Source organism: Eublepharis macularius, chromosome 3 (genome assembly GCF_028583425.1).
Source record: "Eublepharis macularius isolate TG4126 chromosome 3, MPM_Emac_v1.0, whole genome shotgun sequence".
Taxonomy (NCBI): Eukaryota; Metazoa; Chordata; class Lepidosauria; order Squamata; family Eublepharidae; genus Eublepharis; species Eublepharis macularius.
In genome coordinates this window covers 146,180,549-146,207,593 of record NC_072792.1, presented here as the reverse complement: position 1 = coordinate 146,207,593, position 27,045 = coordinate 146,180,549, and the positions used below count along the sequence as shown (strand labels likewise).

The following is a 27,045-nucleotide window of genomic DNA, read 5'->3' as shown; positions in this document are numbered from 1 at the left end:
ACAGCATGTTGTCAGTGGAGGGTGCCCTATAGCTACAGGAAAGGGAGATGGTAGTTGACATATTACTTGCCAGTTCCTAAAGATAACTATGTTTACTAAATGCTATCGTGTGAATGTTTCCATCCCTTAATTAATCCTTTGTCCATTATAACTTCATTTTAAGAGCTACCATAAAAGCATAAGTCAAATAGTCTTTCAGTGTTAGAGACAGACTGGAGAGACCCAGGTTGCAAATATAATATTTACATAATTCTCATCTGTGTAGTAATTTTTTTCCCCAAACTGTTTCTTCCACAATTTTTAGTTTTCCAAATTGCTTCTGATAAGATTCCTGTCAAGACTGGTATGCATTAGAGGCTGAAAACTGCAAGTAGAATCTGAGGAGGTAACTCATAAAATCAGTTGTTGACCCAATGGAAGATGTCAATGCCCACAGGGCCCTGTGAAAGCTGCCAACTACAAACTAGCATTTTGAACCTGCAGTCATCATAAATAGTAAGGACAGGTCAACTAAGGATTAGGAGATAGAGGCGAGCTTAATATACACATTGGTGTCAAGGTCTTCAGTAAAATCTGCTGTGTAAGAGCAGTTCCTTCTTTATTCTGTCATTATTGAAAATGTACATGGAAACTGTACAATGATGTGTCCCCTGCAATTTATAGCAAACTCCTGGGAACCAAAAGATGAGAAATCCTATAGGGTAGAAGTTCACGTTATACAGTTCAGACAAAAAACTGGAAAGCAGTGCTTCAAAGACATTTTCTCCCCATACTTGGCCTACCAACCCTTGAGCTGTTCTATGAAATAATTAGCTCCTTTCCAGCTGGTTTTCCTTCTGATTATTGTGCCATAGGACCAGGCCTTTCAACAGTCCCTTTTCCCATTGATCAATTGGTTTTCAAAATCCTGGTTGTGCACAATTATGTGACAATCTTCAACATACTTACCAGCAAGTAAGTACCCCCAAAATACCACTTAGGTAAGTACCACTAAAATATTGGAGAACTTACATCTTCTTTAATGTGGTTAGATTTGCACAGTTACTCTCTTACCACTGAAAATAAGACATGACAACTATATATTACCTAAAGCAGGAGAACTTGAGAAATGAGATTCTAGCCAGTTTCTGTTTAGTTATATAATGGCTTCCTGATTGACTTTACATTTTTGTATATGGAAGGTGTTCAGATTTGTACATAAACCATAAGTATACTGTGATGTACAGATGGCTGCACTAGCATATGGTATATAAAAGGCAAACTGTGTTGTCGATGGCTCACTTTTTATCCCTATGCTGGTGCAGTCTGTGAGGATAAGAAGTGAGTTGTCAGCAACACAGCTTGCCTTCCTGCCACCTCAAGAGCGCTGCTGGAGTGGTGTGATGGCCACTGAAGAGTTCCTTTGCTCCACAGTGAGCCAATTTCAGCCCCAAATGGGCCAAAATCAGCCCACAGTGCGGGCTTCTCCAGAATTCCACGGGGCCTTAGGAGGGCTGCACTGCCTGGAAGTGCGGCCCTTTCAAGCCCATGCAGTAGGGCAGCACAGCTTTCACAAGGTCCTGCTAGAGCCCATTGTATTTTTAAACACAACGGGCTCTGTTGCTAGTTTTTTAATATTTCTACATGCGTCAAAGTTCTGGCTTTTCAAATGCATAGGAAAATTGCTCTACTGTGGCCAGTCTCACATCAGCAAAACTGAGGACATGAGGATGGGTCTAATTAATAAAATGCCATATGACAATTGGTCCTTGCCTGAAATTCAGAACATAGCTAACCACCCTCAAGATTTTCTGTTTCCACACAACACAGAGAACTCAATGGACTCTGAAATGTTACAGAAATTAATGACAGTGATATCATTATAATTATTATCCTTTATTATCATTCTTCAGTTTGAAAAAGGAGCCTGGAGTCGCAAGTAACGCTAATTGGCACATTTGCTTTATTTTTAAAACAAACTGGGGTTGTATTTTCATTCTGTTTTTCTTTGTTTGTTTTGTCTCCTTTAGTTCATTCCATCATCACATTGAAAAAGGGAGAAAAGAAAAGTGTTTGTTCTTTTTCCCCCTTAACTCACTCTATAGTTTTGGACTCCTCAGATGAACGTAACATTGCACACACACTTGGAACAGAGAGAGAGGGAAAGAGAGAGAGAGAGAAAGAGAGAGAGAGAGAGCGCATTCGTGGTGGGCAGACAAACACACGCACGCGCAGTTCAAAGAATTCTGATACAGTGCAAGAATTTTCCCAAAATGATTGGATCATCATTACCAAAAAACTCGCCATAACAACACCAAGAAACAAAATGTTTAAGCCACACTGTTTGACTGGGATTTTTCCTGCTTTTTTTCTTTAAATGTTTGCCACACAGAGAGAAAAAGGGTTGTGGGGGGAGGAGAGGACGAGGAGGACAGACAGACTCACAGGTGTGAGTGGGAGCGGGCCAGATGGGAACAAGGAAGGAAGGGAAGATACAGGAAAGAGGAGGGAGGGAGGGGGCAACAGGGAGTCATTTCTTAATGTTCAGGCATTTTCTTGGTCCGCCTTGCTCTCATCTTCTTTTGCTTCTTCCTGCTGGGCACTTTCAGAAGGTTTGGTTTCTTCTACAGCATCTAGGAGGCACAAATACACAACTGTAAGGACCTGCATAGATCAAGGCTAATTTTATTAGGAAACAGCAAGGGTTTTTTTCAGAGGGAACGTGGTGGAACAGAGTTCCGGCACCTCTTGAAAATGGTCACATGGCTGGTGGCCCCGCCCCCTGATCTCCAGACAGTGGGGAGTTTAGACTGCCCTCCATGCCGCTGAGCAGCGTGGAGGGCAATCTAAACTCCCCTCTGTCTGGAGATTAGGGGGCGGGGCCACCAGCCATGTGACCATTTTCTCTGAGGGCAACCCACTGAGTTCCAACACCTCTTTTCTCAGAAAAAAGCCCTGGGAAACAGGAATGCACATATTACAGTGGAGTCGAAAAGAGCCTGGTTCATGTTTCTAGGCTCCACGGTTGTTTTTCTCACCTTGGGACCTTAGCTTGGAGCTTCCTTACCTCCTAGGCACACTGGCCCTGTGCCTTACCAGCTCCCTTATTCTTTCAGGATCCAATTAGGGGTGAAATAGGGATCTTACTAGGAGCCTGTATAATTGTGAATATGGGGCAATGAATAATTTAATCACACTAAACAAAACTGTAAACTAGTTGTCTGCAGACTGTTGTGAGAAAATGGACCAATTTTCTCACAACACAGACAAAATGGGAGAATGTGGAAAACACTAGAAACATGGCATAATAAACCAATTAAACAACTGATACTTGTATGATGTAGAGGGTGGAAGGCAGGACAAGGACAGCTGAGATCATATGCACCAGAATGTGGTCTGGATTAAATAAGAATCCAGTCAGAACAGCCACAATCAGTCTGAAAAGCCCTGATTTATGAGAAGTTATCATGTCTCCACAAAGGTTAATTCTTATATTACTTTAATTTACAGCTCTACTGATGTGATATAATGTATTTTGGGAAATTCCTTTCATTTGGTTTGTTGAATTCATTCATGCTAGTTCACCAGGGAATGTAGGAATTTTAATCCAATCAATTCCTTGCAATTCACAACATACAGGAATTCTATATTGTAAACAAATGTCTTTAGACATTATGCAGATTTTGTTCTGGCCTACAGGATTTATTTATTTATTATTTATATCATATTTGTATTCTGCCCTCCCCACAAGTGGACTCAGGGCAGATAACAACCTTAAAATCATTTTAAAATGTTCCACATTAAAACATTACAACATCATATAAAAATAGCAGCACTCTTTGCCTAGTGGCAGCAATAAAACTATTAACGAGCAATACAGCAGCACAACTAGATATAGCAGCACAGTAACAGCAGCTGAAAAACAAACAGTGGTGGGCAGCTTTCACAGGGAGGGGGGTAGATGTTGCATCCTCTGGCCAGCAGAGGCCCAACCTCAGCCATGAGCCTGGCGGAACAACTCTGTTTTACAGGCCCGGCAGAAAGATAGTAAATCCTGCCGGGCCCTGGTCTCAGTAGACAGAGCATTCCACCAGGTAGGAGCCAGGACTGAGAAAGCCCTGGCTCTACTCAAGGCGAGGCGGGCCTCCTTGGGGCCAGGGACCGATAACAATTGTTTTTCTGCTGATCGGAGGGTCCTCCGGGGAATATGCTGGGAAAGATGGTCCCTCAAGTATGCTGGCCCCAGTCCACACAAGGCCTTATAGGTCAATACCAGAACCTTGAACCTGATCCGGTACTCCACTGGCAGTATTGGTGTAATATGTACCCTATTTGGTGCTTTCATAATGATGCGCACCGCTGCATTTTGTACCAGCTGCAATTTCTGGATCAGACTCAGGGGTAGGCCTGCATAGAGTGAGTTACAGTAATCTAACCTAGAGATTATCGTTGCCTGGATCACTGTAGTTAAGTCACAGGTAGACAGGTAGATGTTAAACAATAAAGGGGAGAGTATTGCCCCCTGCAGGACCCTGCACACCAATGGGTGACGAGGTGACAATTTCTCCCCAAGCGCCACCCTCCATCCACGACCATGGAGAAAAGAGACAAGTCACTGTAAGGCAGTCCCTCGTATCCCCATATCAGTGAAGCAGTGAGTCAGAAGATCATAATCGACTGTGTTGAACGCTGCTGCCAAATCCAATATCAGCAGTGCCGAACTGCCTCGATCCAAATGTCAGCAGCGTCTCTTTCCCATGTCCTGGCTGGAACCCGGACTGAAAGGGATCTAGGGCCGAGACATCCTTCAGGAAACCCTGTATCTGTTCTATTGCTGCCTGCTCAAACACCGTTCCCAGAAACAGGAGGTTCAAAACTGGGCGGTAATTGACCAGGACGGTAGGGCCAGTGATGGTTTCTTCAAGAGAGGTCTCACCACGGCTTCCTTTAACGGCCCAGGAAAAACCCCAGTGCCCAAGGACGTGTTAACAATGGCCTCCAATGAGGACTATAGACCATCGGCACTGGCCTTTACCAGCCACGATGGGCATGGGTCCAGGGGGCGCATAGTGGGCCTAACTGATTGCAGGGTCCTATCAATCTCCTCCCCAGAAAGTGGATTGAACTGATCAAATATTGACTCCAAAGATGGCCAAGGGGTCTGTAGTTCCTTTACTGTATCAACTGTGGCTGGCAAGTCATGGTGGAGAGACAAAATTTTATCAGCAAAAAAGCTCCCAAAAGCCTCACAGCTAATGTCTGAATTCTGAATTTGACGGCCTCCCCCTGGGACGGAGACCAGTGACTGAACCACATTGAACAATTTTGCTGGGCGCAAGCTAGCTGATGCAGTGGAGGCTGTATAAAACTCTTCGCAGCCTTCACCGCCGTCTCATAGGCTTTCATAAACATCCTATAAGATGATCTTGCCTCTTCGTCGCAAGATCGCTGCCACACTTGTTCATGCCGTCTTAACTCCTGCTTCTTCTCTTGAAGCTCCTCTGTATACCAGGGAGCCCGTCTTACATGGGGGCAAAGAGGGCGAGGGTGAGCAATTTTGTCGATGGCTTCGGAGAGCCAGCATTGCCAGTCCTCCACCAGCTCATCTAACGAACCGCTGTGGAGCGTAGGATCCTGCAGATCATTCTGGAATGCAATTGGATCCATAAGTCTCCATGGGTGAGCATAAATCAGCTCACTGCCCTTGCAAGGGGGGGGTATCCCCAGTTCAGCCTTCAAAACTGAGTGGCCTGACCATGGCACTGGTTCTATTGCCTCTAGATCCACACAGAGCCCCATCCCGAAGATCAAGTCTAGCGTGTGGCCCGCTTTGTGTCATAGGATGTCAAATAATAGCCTAATAATGGTGCTTCCCAAAAAGAAGTCATGGAAGATAGGGTTGCCAGCCTCCAGGTAGTGGCTGGAGATCTCCTGGAATTACAACTGGTCTCCAGGCCACAGAAATCAATTCACCTGGAGAAAATGGCTACTTTGTGGGTTGGACTCTATGGAATTATGCCATGCCAAGATCTTTTCCCTCCCCAAACCCCACTTTCTCCAGGTTTCTCCAGGTTTCTCCCCCCCCCCCCCCGATCTACAGGAATTTCCCAACTTGGTGCTGGCAACCCTAGCGGAAGAATTTTGAATGAATTACATGGGGGCTCGCCACATAGTCCCATCAAACCTTCTGCTTCTCCAATGAACACAGTAAAATGCATTTAATTGGAAGATCAACTTCTCCACATTTATTTATTTATTTATATTTATGTCATTTATAGTCCACCTTTTTCACTGAGACTCAAAGCGGATTGCACAGGGTCAGATCAGTACAGTCAATTTCAAGGACATTTCCATAAACAATGCCATAGGGTAAATAAACACAATTTTACAAAGAAATAGCATTAGTAAGAATCCAACACAGAGTTGAAGAAATGCTGAAACAGAACATAAGCAATTCTAAGGCTAACATTAGACCACATGAAGCACAAGAAGCTCATAGGAGGACATATTTAAGGCAACAGGTAGTACATAAGGCAACATAGTGGTGAAGTCTATGGTCCTTAACTCATTAGCAAAGCATCTGAGAGTCCCTCCCTACAATACAAAAGCTGTTTTGAATAATTCGGTTTTGCATCATTTGCAAAAAGTTAGGATAGTGGGGGCTCTTCTGACCTCCTCAGGCAGGCTGTTATACAGGGTAGGGGCCACCACAGAGAAAGCCCATGTGCGGGCTGCTGTTGATTTCACCTATGTGTAGGGTGGCACCTGCAGGAGACCCTGTTCAGATGAGCGAAGCTGCTGTGGAGGAACATAGGGAGGGAGGCTGCCCATTCCCAGTTCCTAACAAGGTCAATAATGTTGATTGACACTAAGAGGCCTACTAATCTAAGGATCCTCCTTGACTGATAAATAGATGTTTATGCCTTTCTAGAGTAAATTAGTATCTAGTGCTGAGAGGTTCCCAGTTAGGGGTGCCATCCTCCAGTTGGTGCCTGAATTCTCCCAGAATTACAGCTGATCTCTGAACTACTAAGATTAGTTCCCCTGGAGGAAATGTCAGCTTTGGAGGGTAGATTCTATGGAATCACATGCTTGCTAAGCTCCCTCCCCTCCCAAAACTCCCCTGGATCCACCTGCACATTTTTGGAGGTGGCAACCCTATTCCAAGAACCAGTGTTGTTCTTTATCCTTGGAATCACTGAGAAATCCTTTGCATCAAAGTATAGATATAAAACTCTTTCCTGGCTTAGAGGACTGCAAACACCAGCTTCTTGGTGTACTATTTGTTTTCTTGAAAAGACAAGGATGGTGCACATAAGGGTTTTATCAGTAAAGGAATGCATACTGTAAATAAATACAACATTGATTACTATAAATCTGAGCTAGGCGGGAAAGTTAGCCGTTCTGAAGGAGGAGGGCATTCCCTGCTGCCTTCACCTACGCTATATCCTAATGGCTTGTAGGCTCTGCTCCAAGTCCTTCTCCTGCCCTACATTGGTGAAATTAGGTTGAGTGGATTTCCGAGTAAAAGCCGCCTCTCGGGATCAGCCCAGCTCCTGCTCACTTGCCAATATTAATTAAACCAGAGCAGACAACAGCACATTGCCACTGATTTTTTTTTGTGTGTGGTTGGTGGCTTTTATCTTTTATCTTTATTCTTGTGGGCTTTTTGTTTTTGTTTATACTTTTGTGGGATTTTTAAATGATCAACCACAGTGCCCGTAAAAATAAATTGTATCAGCTCTTCAGATTCTTTACAACAGCCTCTGGAGATTAGTTCTTCACTGTTTTTATATTTACAGCTGACAATGTTCACTCAAAAACAACCATCTTATTCCCCTGACATGCATAGCATCAGCCCCTTGATTGGCTTATATTTACCTTGACCTTTGTGGAGGCTCGTTGTATTAGAGTCATTTAAGACAATATAGCATGGCATTTGCTTCTGTATGGCTCCTTGAAGGCAAGTGTGAAATATTCTCTAAGTGTGTTTTTTAAACGTTTTATCTCTAAGAACATTTCAGTTGCATAAACCTGTGTGTTTAGGATCAAGTGGTATGACTTTGCATTTTCTACAGAAAATTTATATTAGCAAAGATAACTTATCACAAGAGACTGACAGCCAGCACCACACTTTGGAGCAAGAGAAAACACATATCTAACATACAAGTAAAACATATACAATTCCAAAATGCAGCATACATCAAAATAATCATTGCTAAAAAATTTTTTTAAAAAGGTAATAAAGCAAATCAGAGAAACAGCAACCACCCAACTTCCCAGATGAAATAAAACAAAGGGCTTTTATGGCCTTCCTAAATGAACTAAGTGTAGTAGCCAAGCCAGTCTTCCAGGCAGAGCATTTCATTGCCAAAGACTTCATGTCTGAGGGCAGGACATCTGGAGCAGAGCTTTCCCCCAGTGGTTGTGTTTGGGGTGGGGGGGGCTTAGTATTCAACATGAGTAAGTAAGTAAGTAAATTTTATTTTATTTTTTATCTTAAAACCTTTTTATGCCACCTTTCTGGGATGAAAGGTGGGATGGTGTAGCCCAATTTTGTTAGAGCTCAGGGATGGGCGATCACCAAGGAAGACTCTGCAGAGGAAGGCACTGGCAGACCACCTCTGCTTCTTACTTGCCTTGGCAGCTCCTTGCTGGGGTCATTATTCGTTGATTGCAACTTGATGGCACACACACACACACACACACACACACACACAAACGCCTTTCTATCCATAAAGGGTCCCCAAGGCGGCGAACATAAAAAAACACACACACAAAACATACAACACAAGGAACAGGGGGTGAGGGCTAGTAACAATTATTGGAGGTATGCCAGACAAAATGAAAAATTCTTCACCTGTGGCAGAAGTCAGCGATAGGTAGGAAAGAAGAATCTCCCAGGGGAGATAATCCCAAAGTTTTGTATTACTCAGTGTTTGGGTGGCAGCCACCTTTGACTTCGCCTAACTTTTGCTAGCACCAGTTGAGTTTGGTAACAGTCCTTGCAGAGACAACTATTTTACAAGATCATTTTTCTTCACAGCCTTCTGAGCTATCACAACTTTATTTATGAAGTTACCTCATTTATAGCTTATCTTTCTCACTGAAATCCAAGGTGAATTACAAAATTCAGAAAACAATTACAACCAATAAACTATATTAGAAAACAACAAGCAGGGCCTACCAGTGGCATTTACCCAACTGTACTGTTTCCGGCTTCATTCTCTCCTTTCTCTGCTTCCTTCTGTCCTTCCCACTCACCAGCCAACCTACATTTATCTACTCTCCTATCTTCAGCTTTTCCTCCTTCTCTTCCACGGGCAGCTGCTCTCTGGGAAAACTCTGTTGTGTGGTGTCCCCCAGTCTGGGACAGGCCCAGTTGCACACTGCAGAACCCTCAATAACTTGGGGTGGTACCTCATTTCCCCCTCACCACATTTCCTTCCTTCCTTCCTTCCTTCCTTCCTAGCAGTATAGGAGTCTCAAGGGGGTAAAAGTGGGGGATGGGGGTAACATGGGGGGGTCACATCTGTGTATGTGTGTTCTGGAGCAGCCCCGCGTCATGCTGGGAATGTGTCATGCCCAGCATGATGTGGAAGCAATGGGTCATGATGGGGGCATATTGAGGAAAAATCGACCCCAAACACGAAATTGAGAAGTGATTTTTTTCCTCAATCAGTTCCCAGCATGACCCATCACTTCTGCATGATGCCAGGAATGACATCATTCTTGGCACAATGTGGGGGTGCCCTCCCACCCCATTCCTGCACCTTTTCCCCTCTGCTGGCCAGGTGAGAGGTGGCAGGAGGAGGCTTAGGGCAGGAGGTTCCCTGCTCCCTCCACGGGACTGGCAAGCCTATGGCAGCTCCTATATCCTCACCTTTCCTTGCTTCCTTCTCTCCTTCCCCCTCACAAACCAACCTACCTTTTATCTTCCTTCTATTTTCAGTTATATTCATTTTTATTTGTTTACTTCATTTATATCCCATTTTCTCTTCATAACAGTCCTTGGTTATGCTCCAAGGTCACCCACTGAGCTTCCACGGAAGAAAGGGGATTCAAACCTGGGTCCCCCAGATCCTAGTCTGAAAACTTTAACCACTACATCACACTGGCTGCTTCTATAATTGAGGGAGGGAGGGAGATTTTTTAAATTTCAGACTTCTCTGCTAATCTAGGGCTTTCTTCAGGTTTGTAGAAAGATTTTTCTTGTCTGTTCATGGCTCCAGTTACAAGTATCTACAGATGGGTCCACACTGAGAATTAGATACATGGATGCAAACAAGAAAAAAGTGTCCACGGCATGAGACATGAATGTAGAAAGTGGATTATAATGGTAGAAGGTGATAAATACAAAAATATTGTGATAGACTACCATCCTTTCTGATGCCATCAGATCTGTCCACCAACCTGTCCACCCTGTCTACCAACCTGTTTTAATTAGCTAAGCAGTGATTGCTGCCACCTGGGGAATTATTTATTATATATTTGTATGATAATTGATTGAGATTTTATAATGTTTTTACTGATTTTATGGAAAGTGCACGTAATCATGTTATTGTGTTTTAAATGATGTGACCCTCTCTGAGCCCGCTTGCAGGGAGGGCAGAATAGAAGTCCAATAAATAAATAAATAAATGTCATCCTATCCTATATAAAATTCTGAAGTGGCCTGATACATGTGTATGCTTAAATCTGCGAATAAGGACTACTTCAGAACAAACCAGATGTTTCTGCAAAGTTGCCCCTCCCCCGCTTGCAGAAAAATCTCAAAAGTAACAAAAAGTACTTTGGGGCATTTAACTGCCCTCCCCCAACACCAACCCAAAGCAAAAACAAAAGCATTTTCACTGGTCCAATCCTACCAATGCCGTGCCATCTTCACCAGGTGGAGAACAGCCAGCTCTGCGTTATGTTGACCCAGGCCCAGGCCAGCGCATGTTACACTGGGACAAGGTTAGGAACATGCACTAAGGGACCACAGTGGCTTTCAACACAGGAAGCATTTTATAGGTATGAAATGATAACTAAACAAAAGTGGCTAACCTGTAGGGACTTCGACAATACATCTATAGGGACTTGTTAGACTTTTCACAAGGGGACTCTAAAATGAAGTCAAGAGAAGATCTGAAAGTGAAAGGCTATATAGGTGTCAGTGTTTTTTACGCACAATTGTTAGAAGGATTTAAAATAGATTAAAAATTATGGAGTTTTGAACAAAAGAAATCTGAATTTGAAACAGAATTATGTACAAATGACGACGATGTTATTGCTAAAATGTATAAACTCTTGTTGAAATTTGAAACAGGAGGAGGAATTAAAGATTCTATGATAAAATGGGCTAAACATTTTGGGTATAATATACAATTGGAACAATGGGAGAATATATGGATGAAGGGTCTGAAATTTATTCTGAGTTCTACGCTCAAAGAGAATTTTTACAAAATGATGTATCATTGGTATATATCTTCAGAAAAACTAGCTAAAATATGTAAAAATATTTCAAATAAATGTTGGAAATGTGAACAGCATGAATGGGCATGTTTTCATTTTTGGTAGATTTGTGACAAAGCTACAAAATTATGGGTACAAATCCATATGATACAGAAAATCTTGAAGATTAATATACAATTTAAACCAGAAGCTTTTTTGATGGGATTAATGGATCGAAAGCTAGAAAATAGACATGGTATTTTATTTTTATATATGACAATGGTGGCGAGGCTGATATATGCTCAAAAATAGAAGAGCCCAGAATTGCCTACAATAGATGAGTGGATTGGGAAGATGATGGAGTTCGCTGAGATGGCTAAACTTACTGCTTTGATTAGAGAGAAGACACTATCTACATTTATAACTGGAAACCACTTATTGACTTTGTGAATGAAACTGAAAAAATGAACTAATGATTTGTGGCGTTGAAGTGTAATGGTGGGGAGGACTATAGAAAAATGAGCTTTATTCTGATAACAAGGGTGAATTCTGTAATTATGCCAATATTTGTCGTAGAGAAAATCAAAAGTTTTTTCCAATATATTTTTTTCTTTCTTTTTCTTTCTTTTGGGTTCTTTTTTTCTTATCTTTTAAAAAAACTTGTATATTTTTTAAAAAACCTTTCAATAAAATTTATGTGGAAAAGAAAAAGGAACATGCAGCAGGGGGAAAGGGGAAGGGTTTGGGGAGGTTTGCTCGATGAAGCCCTGCAGAGATCCCTGTCTGGGAAAAAAAAAGCAGCTCACGCATTGAAATTCACAGGAAGATGTGCTGCCTGTCAAGGTGGCAGCAGCAAGCACCTATGAAGTGTGTTTGTCAGGGAGTCCACCTTGCTCTGAGGCCAGTGGACCAGAAATCTGATACACAACCTTTGCATATTTAAATGACGCTGCACAACAGCCCCCTCCCAAATAAAACAGTTGCTGTGGCTAATCAGAGACCTAGACAAATGCCTCCAAGTACACTATAACAAAGAGGACAACCCCACGAATGATGGCTATGCCAGTTTAGAAATGTACAGTGCTGATTTTGAGCGAGCCAAATGAGGGTGAAACGAGCCACTTTCAGGAGGACAGCAGAAATGAAGTTAACTTAAGACACACACGTGTACCCCAATTGCTCCCCAGTGGGGACCCAAAGCAGCTTCCAACATAATTCTATTTCATTTTATCATCATAGCAACAACCCTGTAAGGTAACTTAGGCTAACGGAGTGACTGGCCCAAGATCATACATCAGGTTTCCAGCAGGGATTCAAACCTGGGTCTCCCAGATCCTAGTCTGACACTCCCCCTGCTATACCACACTGCTTGTCTATCACACTCATGGATATCTACCAAGCTGATGAATCTGTTCAACAACATTCTAACTAAGTTTAAGACTGCTGAAGGATTCAAGAAATGCAAATGTCCTCCTGCTTTCATTAGTTCTGTACTTTACCATGTTTTCTATCCAGATAAAAGCCTGACATGTCCCATTTGCATTTAAGCAAAGATTGATTGTGACCTTCATTGTTTTATAAAGAAAGGCACAACCATTAATTTACTCATTTACTTCATTTATAGCCTGCCTTTCTCACCGAGACTCAAGGCGGACTACAAAATATAAAAATAAATTCAAACAAACAGCAATGTCCTCCAATAAGCAATGCAGTAGGATTAGGATTATTAGGATTAGGACATTAAAGCCAATGGCAAATTAGACATGGGAGACACCAAGTGTTGCTTCAAGGAAGGCCAATATCAACATTCATATCTGTGGTGACAAGTGCACCATAAATAAGGCCCTGCAACAGCAGCAACATCCAGTTCCAGTGGTGAGTCACCCTGTGACTTCCTTATCAGGAGGGTCTTTGCCACATTGTACTTGGTGCAGGCCTTTCACCAATTGTCTGTGGTTGACATCATTGATGATCACTAGATTTCCACCATTCACTATGCAGACTTCAGTATAAAGTGCCATCAGTTGGGCATTTGTGTAGTTCCTGACATTTTCCAGAGCTTCATAGAAGTCTTCATAATTCCTGGTATTGTTCCATATTTTGATGAAGAGCTAACTAGGTGTAAGTGGTCGGCCTGGTCTCCGCCATTTTAATAAGCAGTTCTGGATATGGCTGCTTGTGCTATTAAAGATGTTCAGGCCTCTGGAGTTAAAATGGCTGCTGTATTGCCACTAGACAGCCTCTAACAGTTGCTGAGTCCCGCCCGGGAGAACATGGTATGCATGGAATGCTGCACAGTGATGTGGAGTGATTAAGAGACTATTAGATTTACTATCCTTCCAGCCCCAAAGGTGCCCAGTGCAACAAAGGTCTCACAGAGTCATCCCCACTTAACACATTCCATTCCCTTCTTCCGTGATGAGATCTCCTGTCCTTGATTGAGGAGCTAAACAAATGACATTCATAAGTATATACAGTTGTTCCTGGGAAAGTACAGTCCCCACCTAAAACCCACCAACTTAGCTCCGGTGGAATTCACTAACAAACTATCCCTTTTGTACAGTGCTAGAACATGTTTTGCATTTGCTTTCACACACCCCGGCAGCTACCAATCAAGGTACTCAAACCTTTTGTCACACCCAGGAAGTGACCGTTGGAGTCTTTGTTCTAACGGCTAGGTGGGCTCTTCCACCTCAGGGCACATTTTACCTATAAAGGTAGAGCTTTGGCCTCATTCAGATTGTACACGCTTCCAGATCCATAAGCGCTGTTCCCTTGAGGAACAAGCCTCTTGCTCTCATGGCTGAGGACGCTGGCTGTTTGAAGCTACTCTCTTCTCCTGTGGACTGGACCCCTCTTCGGGATAGGTAGATATATTTGCTCCCTCTTCCTCTACTCCCAAAGACTCTCTCTCTCTCTCTCTCTCTCTGTATTTTTATCCTGTAATTGCGAGTGTATGTGCATGTCTTTTTGTTTTTAATAAAAGTTATTGTTAGACCTTAAGAACCAGCCTCATTTGCTATCTTGGAAAGGGACCTGGTAGAAACTGGTGACAGATCCCTGCGGTTACTGGCCTCTTGCATAGCCATTCTCCTTGCTAGCTAATTCCCCCACAAAACATTTTATTGCAAGGAGACCAGTTCCGGTAACAAAGGTGCTTGAAGTCCTTCACTTATTTGTCAATACTGTATGTGTATTCAGTATGAATTGTGTATGTTTAATGTCTCCCAGGCTGAATTCCTTGGTTATCACATTAATGTGAATGGCACAAAAGGTGAAAGCAATCTACAATTCTCCTGAGTCACAGGTGAACCTTTCTGGGACTTCTGAACTTTTATCACATATTCTCTCAGCATACGTCCACACTAGTGGGCCCTTTTCTTGCATCATCATCTGAACAAGCAGTGAACAGTCTGACATAATAGGGCTTTTGATGTTGTGAAGTACCTGTTGTCATCTGAAAGTGAACTGACTCATTATGCATGCATCTGATGAATAGAATTGTGGTTCACAAAAGCTTATGCTACAATAAAGTTGGTTAGTCTTAAAGGTGCTACTAGACTCTTTATTATTTGGCTTGTTATGATGAACCTCTGATTTTCACATGTGATACTTTCCCAAATGGTATTGGGGCTGTCCTAAATCACAGCTTGAGGCCTTGCCATTGTGGCTGGTGTGAAGAAATTCCATGACAATGTCTGATCAGCCATTCATTATTATCAGTGAACATAAGCCATTGTTGGGAATGTGTGTCTGTACCCAGCAGACAGCTCAAATACTGGCTGTTCCCTCATGGCCAAAGCCTCCAGAAGATCGTGCGAAACTCATGGAACGAAACTCATGGAACAAAGCACCTTCCTAGCGTGATTTCCCAGCACAATCCCATTTAATGGCACAATTTCTGACGTAACTGCATCATTAAAGGGGATCGTGCAGGGAAATCGGGCTAGGAAGATGCTTCATTCCGTGAGTTTTGCGTGATCTTACAGGTGCATGTGACAACGGCCATTGTCACTAGACATGCTTCATTGGACAATCTTTTTGAATGCATATAATTTCTTATATTATTGTGCCCCCAGTGCAAAAATAGGCAAATATGATTTGTAGATTTCTGTTACAGTCTTGAGAATTGTAGCTCTTCTCATTGCAAAGATATATTTCCTTATTGAAGGAAACATGTATTAATCGCATTTGGAACATTTCCCCCTTAACTTGGGAGAATTTATGACTAATTCATTTTTTTCTCCAAAAACTGAAGGTAAGAAATTGAATTGTGCAGTGGGTTTACCACAATGCAAATGTATCATGTTGACTAATTGTCATTTAGATTACCAACATATTATGATGAAGTAAATAACGGTAATAATATTTACCAAAATATACATGCTAGCCAAGCAGCTTCATTTTTTCCCAGCTTGCTAGTGCAGGGTGGGGGAGTTTATTGACCTGTTTCTTTCTTTTTTAATTTTTTTTTATTAATACACCACATATTATTACATTGCAATACAGTCCAAATTCTCCTATGATACAACTTTTACCCCTTTTATAACCCTCCCCCCCACAAGGTGCCCATCATATAACTACAAATTAATTTTTAGCCACGAGCACAATTTTTCCAATTTTCCAAATATAGCTGTATTGGCTTCTCCATTATATACCCACTGAAAATATACAGACCATTCCTCTTTTATCTCCTCCATTTTTCCATCCCATACCTTATCTTTTTTTAAACATTCCAATATATTGTCCTGTTTCTGAGAGACTCTTCCTGTTTTCTGACACAATTAAATGTTCTACAAATCCACCTAAGTAAGCTCTTGCTCCACCCGTCTTCATTAATAGATGGAAGGCTCAGTTTCATCCTCTTTCCCCTCCTTTCTTCTACATACAGCCTATGGAAAGGAAACCCTGTGACGTGCCATGAAAAGGAAGAGGGAGGCAACCAAGGGAGCGTGCTTTCCTATGTGAGGGGTTGTTCTGGGGAGCTAGAATCTCTGCTTCACTGCAAGGCATCTCTCAATGTCTAGACACCAGCTGCCCAGTTGCCATGGAAACCCTCCAACTTTGGCGGGTGGGCAAGTGCAGTAATATCTCTCCAGGGAAACGGGAGGGGAGAGAGAAAGGAAGATGCTCTTTGTGAATACAATGCCTTAACCCCATTACAACTGTATTCACTTTCTGGTAACAGAGGAAAGCCAGAGTCACCCATTTCTCTCCACAGCCGCCTTGCAATATAGAGGCAGCCCTGGGATTTGAACAAACATATGAGACATGAGTTGCTGCTCATTTCTCTGTCCCCCGCCCCATCCTTTCTCCGAGAGCTCATCCAGTGTATCAGCGCTTCCTCCATCTTCACAGACCCCTTAATTGTATGGAAAGAAACACACTAGGGAGGAGACAGCAGACTGTCAGGTGCATTTAGAGCTATTCTGCGGGAAGGGCCTCCCTGATGAATGCTACTGTCTCCATCCCGATTGGTTCTCCAGCTTCTGAGAAAATAACACGCTACTTAGCTGACTATGCTATCATCCTGAAGGCGTATTTCATCAGTGTGCTTGTTTTAGTGCAATCAGCAGGTAAGTGAGAATATGAAATGCAATGGGATGGGATAAAGGAAAGCAGCACTGGATCTTTCAGGTTCACTCCCACACAAGATTCAAGATTAAGAAGACGAAGGTATTATTGGCTCTCATCTTAGGCAAAAAAGGAGCACGTAGAGGGAGTGGTGGCCTTCACAAGGGAATATGGTTTGCTACAGGCTGAGTGCTTCATCTCATTCTCTGCATTTTCTTCCAGCAAACTTGTTGTTGGCCAAGGCTATATGTATTTTTTTAAAATATAAAAATCACCATTGATTTTTTTTTGAAAAATCAGCACTGAGAAATCTCAGTTAGTTTGCATACCAAGTCACACCCACTTATGATATGAGAAATTTTTAAAGTTCAATCCCATTACATTCCTATTGAATTTATTTTCTGAGAACAGAGGAAAACCAGAGACAGTCAAATTTCATCACTTTTATCTTCTTTTCTTCTTTGCTTCCTTCCTTCTTTTCATCCTTCATCTTAGTGTGACTTCCAAACATAAAGATTACCAACTCCCTATAAAATTTACAATAAAGTCAATAAATTAGCAACACTAAACTAAACACTAACGTTGGATTTATAGCACAATCCTAAGCAATGTTTGATTTAAATCCTAAATAGAGTTACACACCCTTCTAAGTCTACTGAAGTAAAGGAACTTAGAAGGCGATAACTCTGTTTAGGATTACTTAGTAAAATACCAGCAGCAAAAAGTTAAAATGGTAACGACGGAGTCAGCAGTAAATCAAAACAAACCACTGAGAGTTAGAACACCAGAAGCAGATACAAATAATAAGATGGCAAAAAACTGCAACAAATTATCACAAACACTCCACAGTTCAAAAGTGCCTGAGGAAACAGAAAGTAACCTGTCATTGCATGGCTGCTAAATTTGGTACCAGGCAGACAGTTATGGGGAATGCATTCCATAATCAAGATGCCACAACAGAAAAGGCCCTGTTCTTAGCAACCCCTCATCTTATCCCTGATGCAGTTTCTCCAACAATTATGTAACTATCAGGCACGTTCACATGGCAAGTTCATATGTTTATGGAGACTAATGAGGTGTTTTTTTAAGACAGCAAACAAGCAAATGAATAACCATAAATGGATTCTATAAAAGTAGCTACATAGAATATAAATGGCTAGATCATTCCATGAAAAAGAAAATATAGTGAAGGTATTAATATTAGTGGGATTGCTTTTGGCTAAGCCTCAGTCTGGAGAACCAAGGGGGACAAAAAAGTCCACAGAGACCTACATGAAATATATACTTTTTATAATTTCTATAAACTTTATAATTTTAGAAAGTGCAAGTGCAAAAAAGTGTAAATAAATTCAGTAATACTCTACTATACATGTAATATCCAAAAACCAAAACACTTCAATAATACCAAGATGGACAATGCCATACACACACAATTCTACCCAACCAATGCTTGTCAATCAATAAATGTCCCAATTCATCAGGTAAGTAAGAAAGTTCATCCAAAATTGTAGTCAATAATATTCAACTTTGTTTTTTATTTTTTGCAGGCAGAAACCCGTTGAAAAGGTCAGCAATGGGGAGGAGAATCTCCAGGGAGTAGGTGGTAGGGAGAAAAGCTCCTGGGAAGTTGGCAACTGGTGCACTAGCCCTTAGTCCATCCCGTTTTGCTTGCTTCTTCAAGCCAATCCTTATAACTGCTGAGTTAATCCAAAATCATTGTTCACATGCATTGGTATTCCTTCCAAAAATTCTCCCTACCACCTACTCCCTACTGAATTTATTTACACTTTTTTGCACTTGCACTTTCTAAAATTATAAAGTTTACAGAAATTATAAAAAGTATATATTTCATTTAGGTCTCTGTGAACTTTTTGTCCTCCTTGGTTCTCTTGTGTGTATGAAACCTGTCCTAGGTGTTTTTTTGGCTAAGCCTCAATCTGACCAATTGAGCTTCTTTGCTAATGACTATAATTAATAATTCATATTATATATTATCCTCTTCTACTTGAAGATTGTGTATCCTCTTTCTTCTGAAACATCAGAGATAGTTTGTGATTTATATGGTACTAGCAACAGAGTCCGTTGTGTGAACAACGGGCTCTAGAAAATGGATTTGGTGGGCCCCCTCTTGGCAGCAAGTCCCCCCTCCCAAGTTGTGCCTCTCGGCCAGGCCCTGCTATTGCCCCTGTGGGACTCCCTCACCCTCTCAAGGCCCTGCAGTAGCTGCAGAGGCAGCGGGAGGTTGCTTCTGCCAAGTCTGGCATGGAAAGTTGCCTTCAGCAGCTCCTCTGCTAGGGGAAGAGGCGCTCTGAAGCGCTCTGCTTTCCCTCTCCTTTCTCTCTGCCCCAGCTTGTGCAGCATTGAGCAGCTGCTCCTGGCAGGATAATTGGCCTGAGGATGGGCCTAATTATTTCATCTAGCTTTTCTTCCCCAGTGCTATAAGTGTTCAGATAGGCAGAATGAAGTGCAACTATGTGCAAATCATGTTTAGGAGCCCTTTATCCCAATGTAGAGCCCAGGCCAGCCCAGCTTCTTCTTGTTCTTCTTTTTAACTTCCTTTCCCTGTCTCTGATCCATTAGTTTAAAGCAGGCTGTTAAAGACCGTGGTTACATTTTGCTTCCCATTGTACATTCTGGTCAAACAAAATAGATGCACAGAGCCTTGCACATTTTCTGACCGTGCATTCGGGGGGGGGGGGGGATGGTGAGGATTGTTGTTGGGTGGGGGAGAGCTGGGAAGAGAAGTGGAGGTGCCAAGATGAGGAGCTGCAAAGATTAATACACAGAGACACACACACCTGCGCACGGTCACACCCACCGAGGCTTCCCTCTGCTCCCCTCCCCCTCTGGCTGGCTCCCTCCCTCCTCCCCATTTCCCATCCCTCCACCTATGGGCGTAGAAGCAAGAGCCCTTCTTCTTACATCATCCCCAATGATTGGCAGGCCAATAGAAAAGCGAAACAAAATGCTTCAGTGTTGCATTCACTGTGGATTTAGGGGAAATACAATGAGGCTGTACAGCTAGTTGAGGTGTGGCTTAGCCTGGCCAAGTGCCAGGGCCAGATCAATGGGGGGGCAGGGGGGGTAGTCTGCCCCTGGCACCACGAAAGAGGGGGCGCCGAATGTGGCTGGCCCCCTGGCTGGCTGCGCTGCACCTCTGAGCTGGCAAGCCACGCTTTGGTCCTGCTGTGGGCAGGAAGGAATGGGGAGGGGAGAAGGCGTTGGAATCCAGCCAGACGCGCAAGAGAGCTGGAGCAGGAGGCACACAGTGCTGCCCCCACCACCTGCCTAGCTGGCAAACAAAGCAGCCCGAGCGAGGAAACAGGCAGGCGGGCGGGCATTGGTTGGCCTCTCCAGGGAGTAAGAGGTGGGACTGGGCCGAGGAAGGGGCAGGACGCGCACTGGCATTTGGACGGCCCTGTAGAAGCAGAGAAAGGGAAATTTGGCTGCAGAGGAGGGGGAGGTCTTGGGCTTGCCAGTGCTGCGCTCTCCCATCGGACTCCAACAGCACAAGCCTGGACGCATCTGCTTCGAGGGCGCTCGCTCCCAGTTAAATGTGCCCCTTAAGCCATCTAGAGCAAAGCACCCACCCTCTTGCACGGAGATCCCCGCAGGACAGGGAGCATGTGGCAAGCCGGCTGCCCCGTTAGCGGGGCAGGTGAATGGCATGGGCAGCCTCCCAGCCCTCCACTCAGCCACCTGCACTGCACGGAAGTGACATCCTCACGCAGTGCCAGGAGCACGCACATGCTATGCGCGTGCGCAGGGGGGGGGGAATACCAGACTTGGGTTGCCCTGGGTGCTGGCAACCCTAGATCCACCCCTGCCAAGTGCTAACCAGCACATTTATTTTTTACTGTTTGTAAATGTTGCTAGCAGCTTGCACAGTCCACATTTGATGCCATATGCTGGCATATGCACAGCTCTAAAAATGGAGCACTTTTATTGTCCTGTATCGACAGCACTTTTTTTCCTATTCTAGTGAAGGGGGGCTATCATGTTCACCTTATGCACATTCATCTGGGATTAAGCTCCATGGAATAAAGTGAGATTCAATACTGAGTAAAGACACATAAGATTTCACTGTAACTAACTCAGTGTAATTAGCTTATTTTGTATCTGAGAGTGTTGAAAACAGCACAGGTGAACTCTATTGAGAAAGATATATGATTCATAATAACTTTTTTCTTATATATGCCTTGGAGGGTGGAGATGCAGAACAGAACTTCCAATGAACCTTCCCCTAATAGAAGCACCTGCATAATTTTGGCTCTTAAGTATACATTTCTAACTTTGCCACTGCCACAGCTGCAAAGTATTTTGCACATTGAACAGCTTGACTATGTAGGCCTGGGTATGTTTCCAGCTGTAGGATGACATCTGGCAGCTGGCAAGGAGATGCTGTACATGAGTTTCAAAAAGCTGTTGCTACCACATGTGGTTGTGCTTCACACATTATTTTTTCTAGCCCTTTAGAGAATTCATTTCTAAACTCTGGAACATGCTTTGAGAGGAGTGTATAAGGACTTGAGTTAAGGCAGCAAGATGGATGCTTGAGATTCCTAGTTTTATTTTTTTATAGTGGCTGTTATTCCAATGCAACCTGAAGCAGTTTAGTTCAGGAAGTATTGTTCCATTTCATCACACGTGAATCAGACCTCAGTTTGCCAGTTCGGGAGAGAACAGAAAAGATCATCCTGAGCTGTGGAATGGTTTCCAAAATGAGATGCTCAAGAATTTTATCTGCATGACAAGCGCTAATGCTGAACCTATTATTGGCTTATTGTCAACAGAATCATAAGGAACCTCACACAATTCCATAGTCCGATGCAGAACACTTGTGGTCCTCCCATTTTCAAACAGTTTGGTGCCACTTACAAGTCACCTGAGTGACTATGGGCACTCCTTTAATAGGCCCTAAGAGCCTCACTGTAAGACATTGTCATGGAAACAGGTGGTAGGGAAGGCTCCAGTATGAAATATGACAAGCTGGAAAGGGTGTTCAAATGACTCTTCTCCTTTCATTTTGTTTCAGTATTTATGACTGAAGTGAATATATGTCCTAAATGGTAGCAAGGTGTTACTCTGTTATGTTCTGTGCAAAATAAGTGCAAAGAACAGTTTGTAACATAGTTGTTATAAACAGTTTTGGCTCTGTCTCCCTAACAGAAGTCAAAGATAGCTGTACTCAAATGTAACAGTTCAGTTCAGACATAACACTAAATAATGGATTGTTTTAACTATGGCTATTTGTTAAACCAGAACCAGAACATGGTTTGCTTCAACAAATGGGGTTTTATCACCTTCACTCCCCATCTCACCCACAAGTTCCAAGTTTATTATTTCTCACATAGACTTAAGGCATATTACACAGTCTGAGTTAAATACCATCACCATGATGGGACATCCAGTAAACAAAGCAATAAGGTTTGGATTCCAGAAGTCTGCAAAAAAGCAGAAATCTAAAAATGGAACTGAAACAAAACTGAAGCAAAGCTTAAGCATTAACATGACACATTAAACAATGCACAAAATACACAGTAGGATCAAATGCAGCAACAGAAAGTACATACTATACACAGTAGTATAGTTCACAGTTGCTATACCTTTACCAAAGTGTATTTTTGAAACATTTAATTACATTTCAGTTAGGGTTGCTAGGTCCCTCAGTAGGGGCAAGGGAGCCCTTGCTCCCAGCCTCTGCCCTCTACTGCCATTCATCTGGCCAGTGGGGGTAAAGGTGGGGGAACGGGCCTCCCGCCATGCTCCCGGTGCAGTGCAATGATGTCACTCCCGGGAGTGATGTCATTGCACAGGCCCCAGGGAATGCTCCTGCCAGGAAAGTAAGAGGACCTAGCAACCCTAATTTCAGCCCTATTATCTGTGTATAAAAGACCTGCTGAATAATTCAGCCTTGCATAATTGGGAACCTTCCTGACCTCATCAACAGGTCATTCCATAAGGTGGGGGCCACAACAAACATGACTGGGCAGTTGTCGATTTTGCCCATTTGTAGGGTGGCACTTGCCGGAGGCCCTGCTCCAATGTGCAAAGCTGTCATGACATAGCATAGGGGAGAGGTGCTCTTGCAGGCCATGAAGGGCTTTGCATGTGATAGCAAATACCTTGAACTGAGGCTGGTAACTGATGGGCAGCCAATGGAATGGCTACAGAATGGGAGTAATGTTCATGCTTCTGCCTAGTTCCTGATAATAACTGATTTGCAGTGTTTTGCACCAACTGGAGTCTCTGATTCGACTTTGAAGGGAGACCTATGTAGAGTGTATTATAGTAGCCTAGTCTTGATGTTACCATGGTGTGGATCCAGGTAGTTAGTTTAGCCACGTCAAGGTAAGGGGCCATCTTTCAGGCTACACTGCATTGGAAGAAAGCATTTTTTGCAGCTGCATTAACTTCTTTCTCCAGCACCAATGCTGGACCCAGTATAATCCCTAGGCTTTTAACCAAGTCAACAAGAGTCAGCTGAACCCCATCAAAAATGGGAAGAACAATGTCCTTCAAGATCACCACCTTTCCTACCAGCATCACTTGTCAGTTTGCTCACTTTCAGCCATTTAACAGTAACGGTCAGGCATTGGCTCAAGACCTCTATCACATTGCCAGGGGATTTGGATATAGAACTGGGTGTCATCAGCATATTGATGACACTGAACTCCAAAACTATGAGTGATTTCTCCTAAAGGCTTTACATAGTGGTTGAATAACACAGTGGGAAAGATTACACCCTGTGGAACTCCACAACACACTTCCACACCGAAGACAGCAGGTTTCCAATGGCAACACATTTCCAGTTTATGAGGAAAACTTTAAACTATCCCCTGATGTCTACTTCTTGCTTCCAAGTGCCTCAACAGGATGTATGATCTATTGTATCAGATACAGTAGGATCAAGAAAGAGACATGACCTTTGTCTACATTCAAATAGAGCTCATCAACTAAAGCCACCAGGGCTGAGTTATCCAAGAAGTCCTGGTGCTGGTCCACTACTGCTCTCGTAATCACTTTTCCAAGGAAGGGCAGGTTAGACTGAGCCATAACTGGCTACTTCATTAGGCGTGCCATTTGCCCACCTATTGCAGGTAAATACCTCACCCTTGGCCCCAGTTCCACACCTCTGAGAAACTGAGGAGCAGCAGAAAAAAATGGCCAGACAATGGCCACCATTGTGACACTCCCCTATGATTGGGGAAATTCCTAGAACATCACCCAGAAGTGACATCACATCCTCTCTGTAGTCTACTGTCCCCTGGCACTACCTTCAAAATTCTAGTTGATACTGTAGTTTGCATTGCAACAAGGGAGGTGCCAAAGAAAAGGCTAGGATTAAGCTTTGATGTCCATATTTGTATGCCTTGCAAAATCGTAGCTAAAGACCAATAAATAAAGCACCTTCAAACTTTTAAGGCTGGATTCCATGGAGGGCTCCCTCGATTGCAACAACCTTTGCGCAAACAGAAGCAGTAAAATTAGTTCCTCTGTCTGCCCACACTGTATAAGTGATTGTGCTCCTCTCTTTTCCACATGTGCAAAACATAGCACAAAGTATTACTTCTGATACAATTTCAAAATCAAATTAAATGAAATCATGTGAGCCATCCGTTGCTCCATATGCATGTTATTATTTTGTTGACAAAAAAGATCAAAGTGATTTATGTTGCCGCACCAGTTGTATTACTGCTTGCACTAAGTGCATTTTGCTTTCTGCTTTCACTGGATCCAGCCCAGAGTTTCAGGTCCCTGTTTGATGTTCCATAGTTACAGAGACCCCCTATTCAGCTGATAATGCTAATCATAATTACTTCAATAAAATGATGGTTTCATATGACATCTGAACAGAATCACTACTGCTATTATTAGGTATTTCTTAACCTTCCATCTGCCTTGTGGACAAATGACCTAGGTGACAACAACTGTAACAATTCTATAGTATCACACGAAAGATATAATCATAACCACAGCAGTAAGAAAATAATAATTGTATACACTCAGACTATGTGGATTGCAGACCATTTGAACTTGGGGACACTTATTTCCAAATTAGCATTTTTAGGATCATGCTGAGAGAGTCTTGGACTACAAAGCTACACATACTGGCTTTGGGGTAAGCCCCACTGAACCCAGAAAGAGGCCCGGGATCATTTGGGATCCTTCAGAGTCTGCAGTTCCTTGACGATCTCCTGTGACTTCTGTTTCATAAAGTGTTTATTCAAATATTAACTCATCAAAACCCAGGCCAAAAATACTGCATTTAGTAGATAAGCTCTTATGTATAGACTGAATTGAAAAATTAATGAAAGTTGGTAACATTTGTGAGTCTTTGATTGTCTTGGCATCTGCCTAGACTAAAGAAAGTCAAAGGGGTGGCAGAAAGTGAAAAGAGAACAAACCTGTAACTATGTAACCAATAGGGACATTTACCAATCACCACAGTTACACGCATCTTGTTGGCACCCAAGAGAACTATGCTGATACTGCTGCCTTTCCAAAATGGTGTTAATACCAGTAGATGGAAGGAGCGCAGATGATTCTACACAAGCACAGTGGCCCTATTTTCCTACTATTCTCTTCTCTCTCTTGCTGCACATGCTCAGCACCAGGGAAAACATTTTTTCTTGCACACTCTGCCATAGAGCAGACAGCCTTGTAGATGCAGGAGGGAGACAGAATGGCAAATGCTGTACTTGCACATGCACAAATACCCCATTCATCATAGCATGGCCACCAGGGCCAGGCTGGGAGAAAAAAATAATCCTGAAAAAGGGCCTCACTCTCCCAAAGAAAGGAAGGGTGGAAGGAGAAAGAACCTGCCAGCCAGCCCTACACTGTGTGAGGAGCTCAGACTGCCAGCTTGTGGCAGTTACACTCACTTCACTTGGGGTTGCCCCTCACTTGGAACCAGGTCCCCCCCACCCCAGGCCATCAGCCCACTGGGACTTTTCCCTCATGACCATAATTTCCAATTACCATGATGGCCACTGAGGCAGACAAACAGAAGGAGACATTCAGCTTGTACCACTGTGACCACAAGCACTGTTGTGGGAGAGGGGGAGAGAGAGGCAACTTACCACCTCCCCACATCAGTTTCTGTTATGCCATCTTCTTTCAAATATTTGAGAGCATTGCAAATGGTGACTCTTTCTACATAAAAAACACTTTCTGTCTTTGAATAAACGTCCAACTTTATTTGAATAACTTGTTTACAGAGCTCTCTTGGCCTGACTGGTCTGGACCAACAGAAGAGAAACAAAGAGTGGGCATTTCCTTGCCTAATTCCTGGCTTCTCCCAGGAACTACTAGATAACCACTTTTCCCATATTGCTGCAACAATTGCTGCTGGGACGGGGGCTGCCAGATGTTGGGATCCAGCTCCCTGCCCTCGATGGGACACCACTGGCAACTTTGCCAGTGGTAAAGAGTCTGGGTGTGCTCCTGGATGCCTCCCTATCGATGGAGGCCCAGGTCACGGCGGTTGCCAAGTCTGCATTTTTCCATCTTCGTCAGATCAGGCAACTTGCCCCCTACCTGACGCCCCAGGACCTGGCTACAGTGATCCATGCAACGGTCACCTCCAGGCTAGATTACTGTAACTCACTCTGCGCTGGGCTACCCCTGGGCCTGATCCGGAAACTACAACTGGTCCAGAATGCGGCGGCACGGGTCCTGACTGGTATACCTTACCAGTCACACATCACACCTGTCCTGCGCCAGCTGCACTGGCTTCCAGTTGAATTCCGAATCAGGTTCAAAGTGTTGGTTCTTACCTTTAAAGCCCTGAGTGGGTTGGGACCGGCATATCTTCGGGACCGCCTCTCCCTGTATGTTCCCCGGAGATCGCTCCGATCAGCGAATAAATATTTACTTGTGGTCCCCGGCCCTAAGGAAGCCCGCCTCGCTTCAACCAGGGCCAGGGCTTTTTCAGTCCTGGCCCCAGCCTGGTGGAACGCTCTGTCAATGGAAACCCGGGCCCAGCGGGACATATTATCGTTCCGCCGGGCCTGTAAGACAGAGCTGTTCCGCCAGGCGTTTGGTGATTGA

At 43.4% G+C, this 27,045-nt stretch overlaps 1 protein-coding gene across 1 annotated transcript in view; it reads right to left on the bottom strand.

The window, feature by feature from the left end:
• Nucleotides 1–1,901: 1,901 nt before the first annotated feature.
• Nucleotides 1,902–27,045, bottom strand: part of GAP43 (growth associated protein 43) — a 91,600-nt gene continuing 66,456 nt past the window's right edge. The window contains exon 3 of the mRNA XM_054974616.1: nucleotides 1,902–2,612. Coding sequence (XP_054830591.1) covers nucleotides 2,524–2,612 — 89 coding nt within the window. The 3' untranslated portion in view covers nucleotides 1,902–2,523. The remainder of the gene's footprint in view (nucleotides 2,613–27,045) is intronic.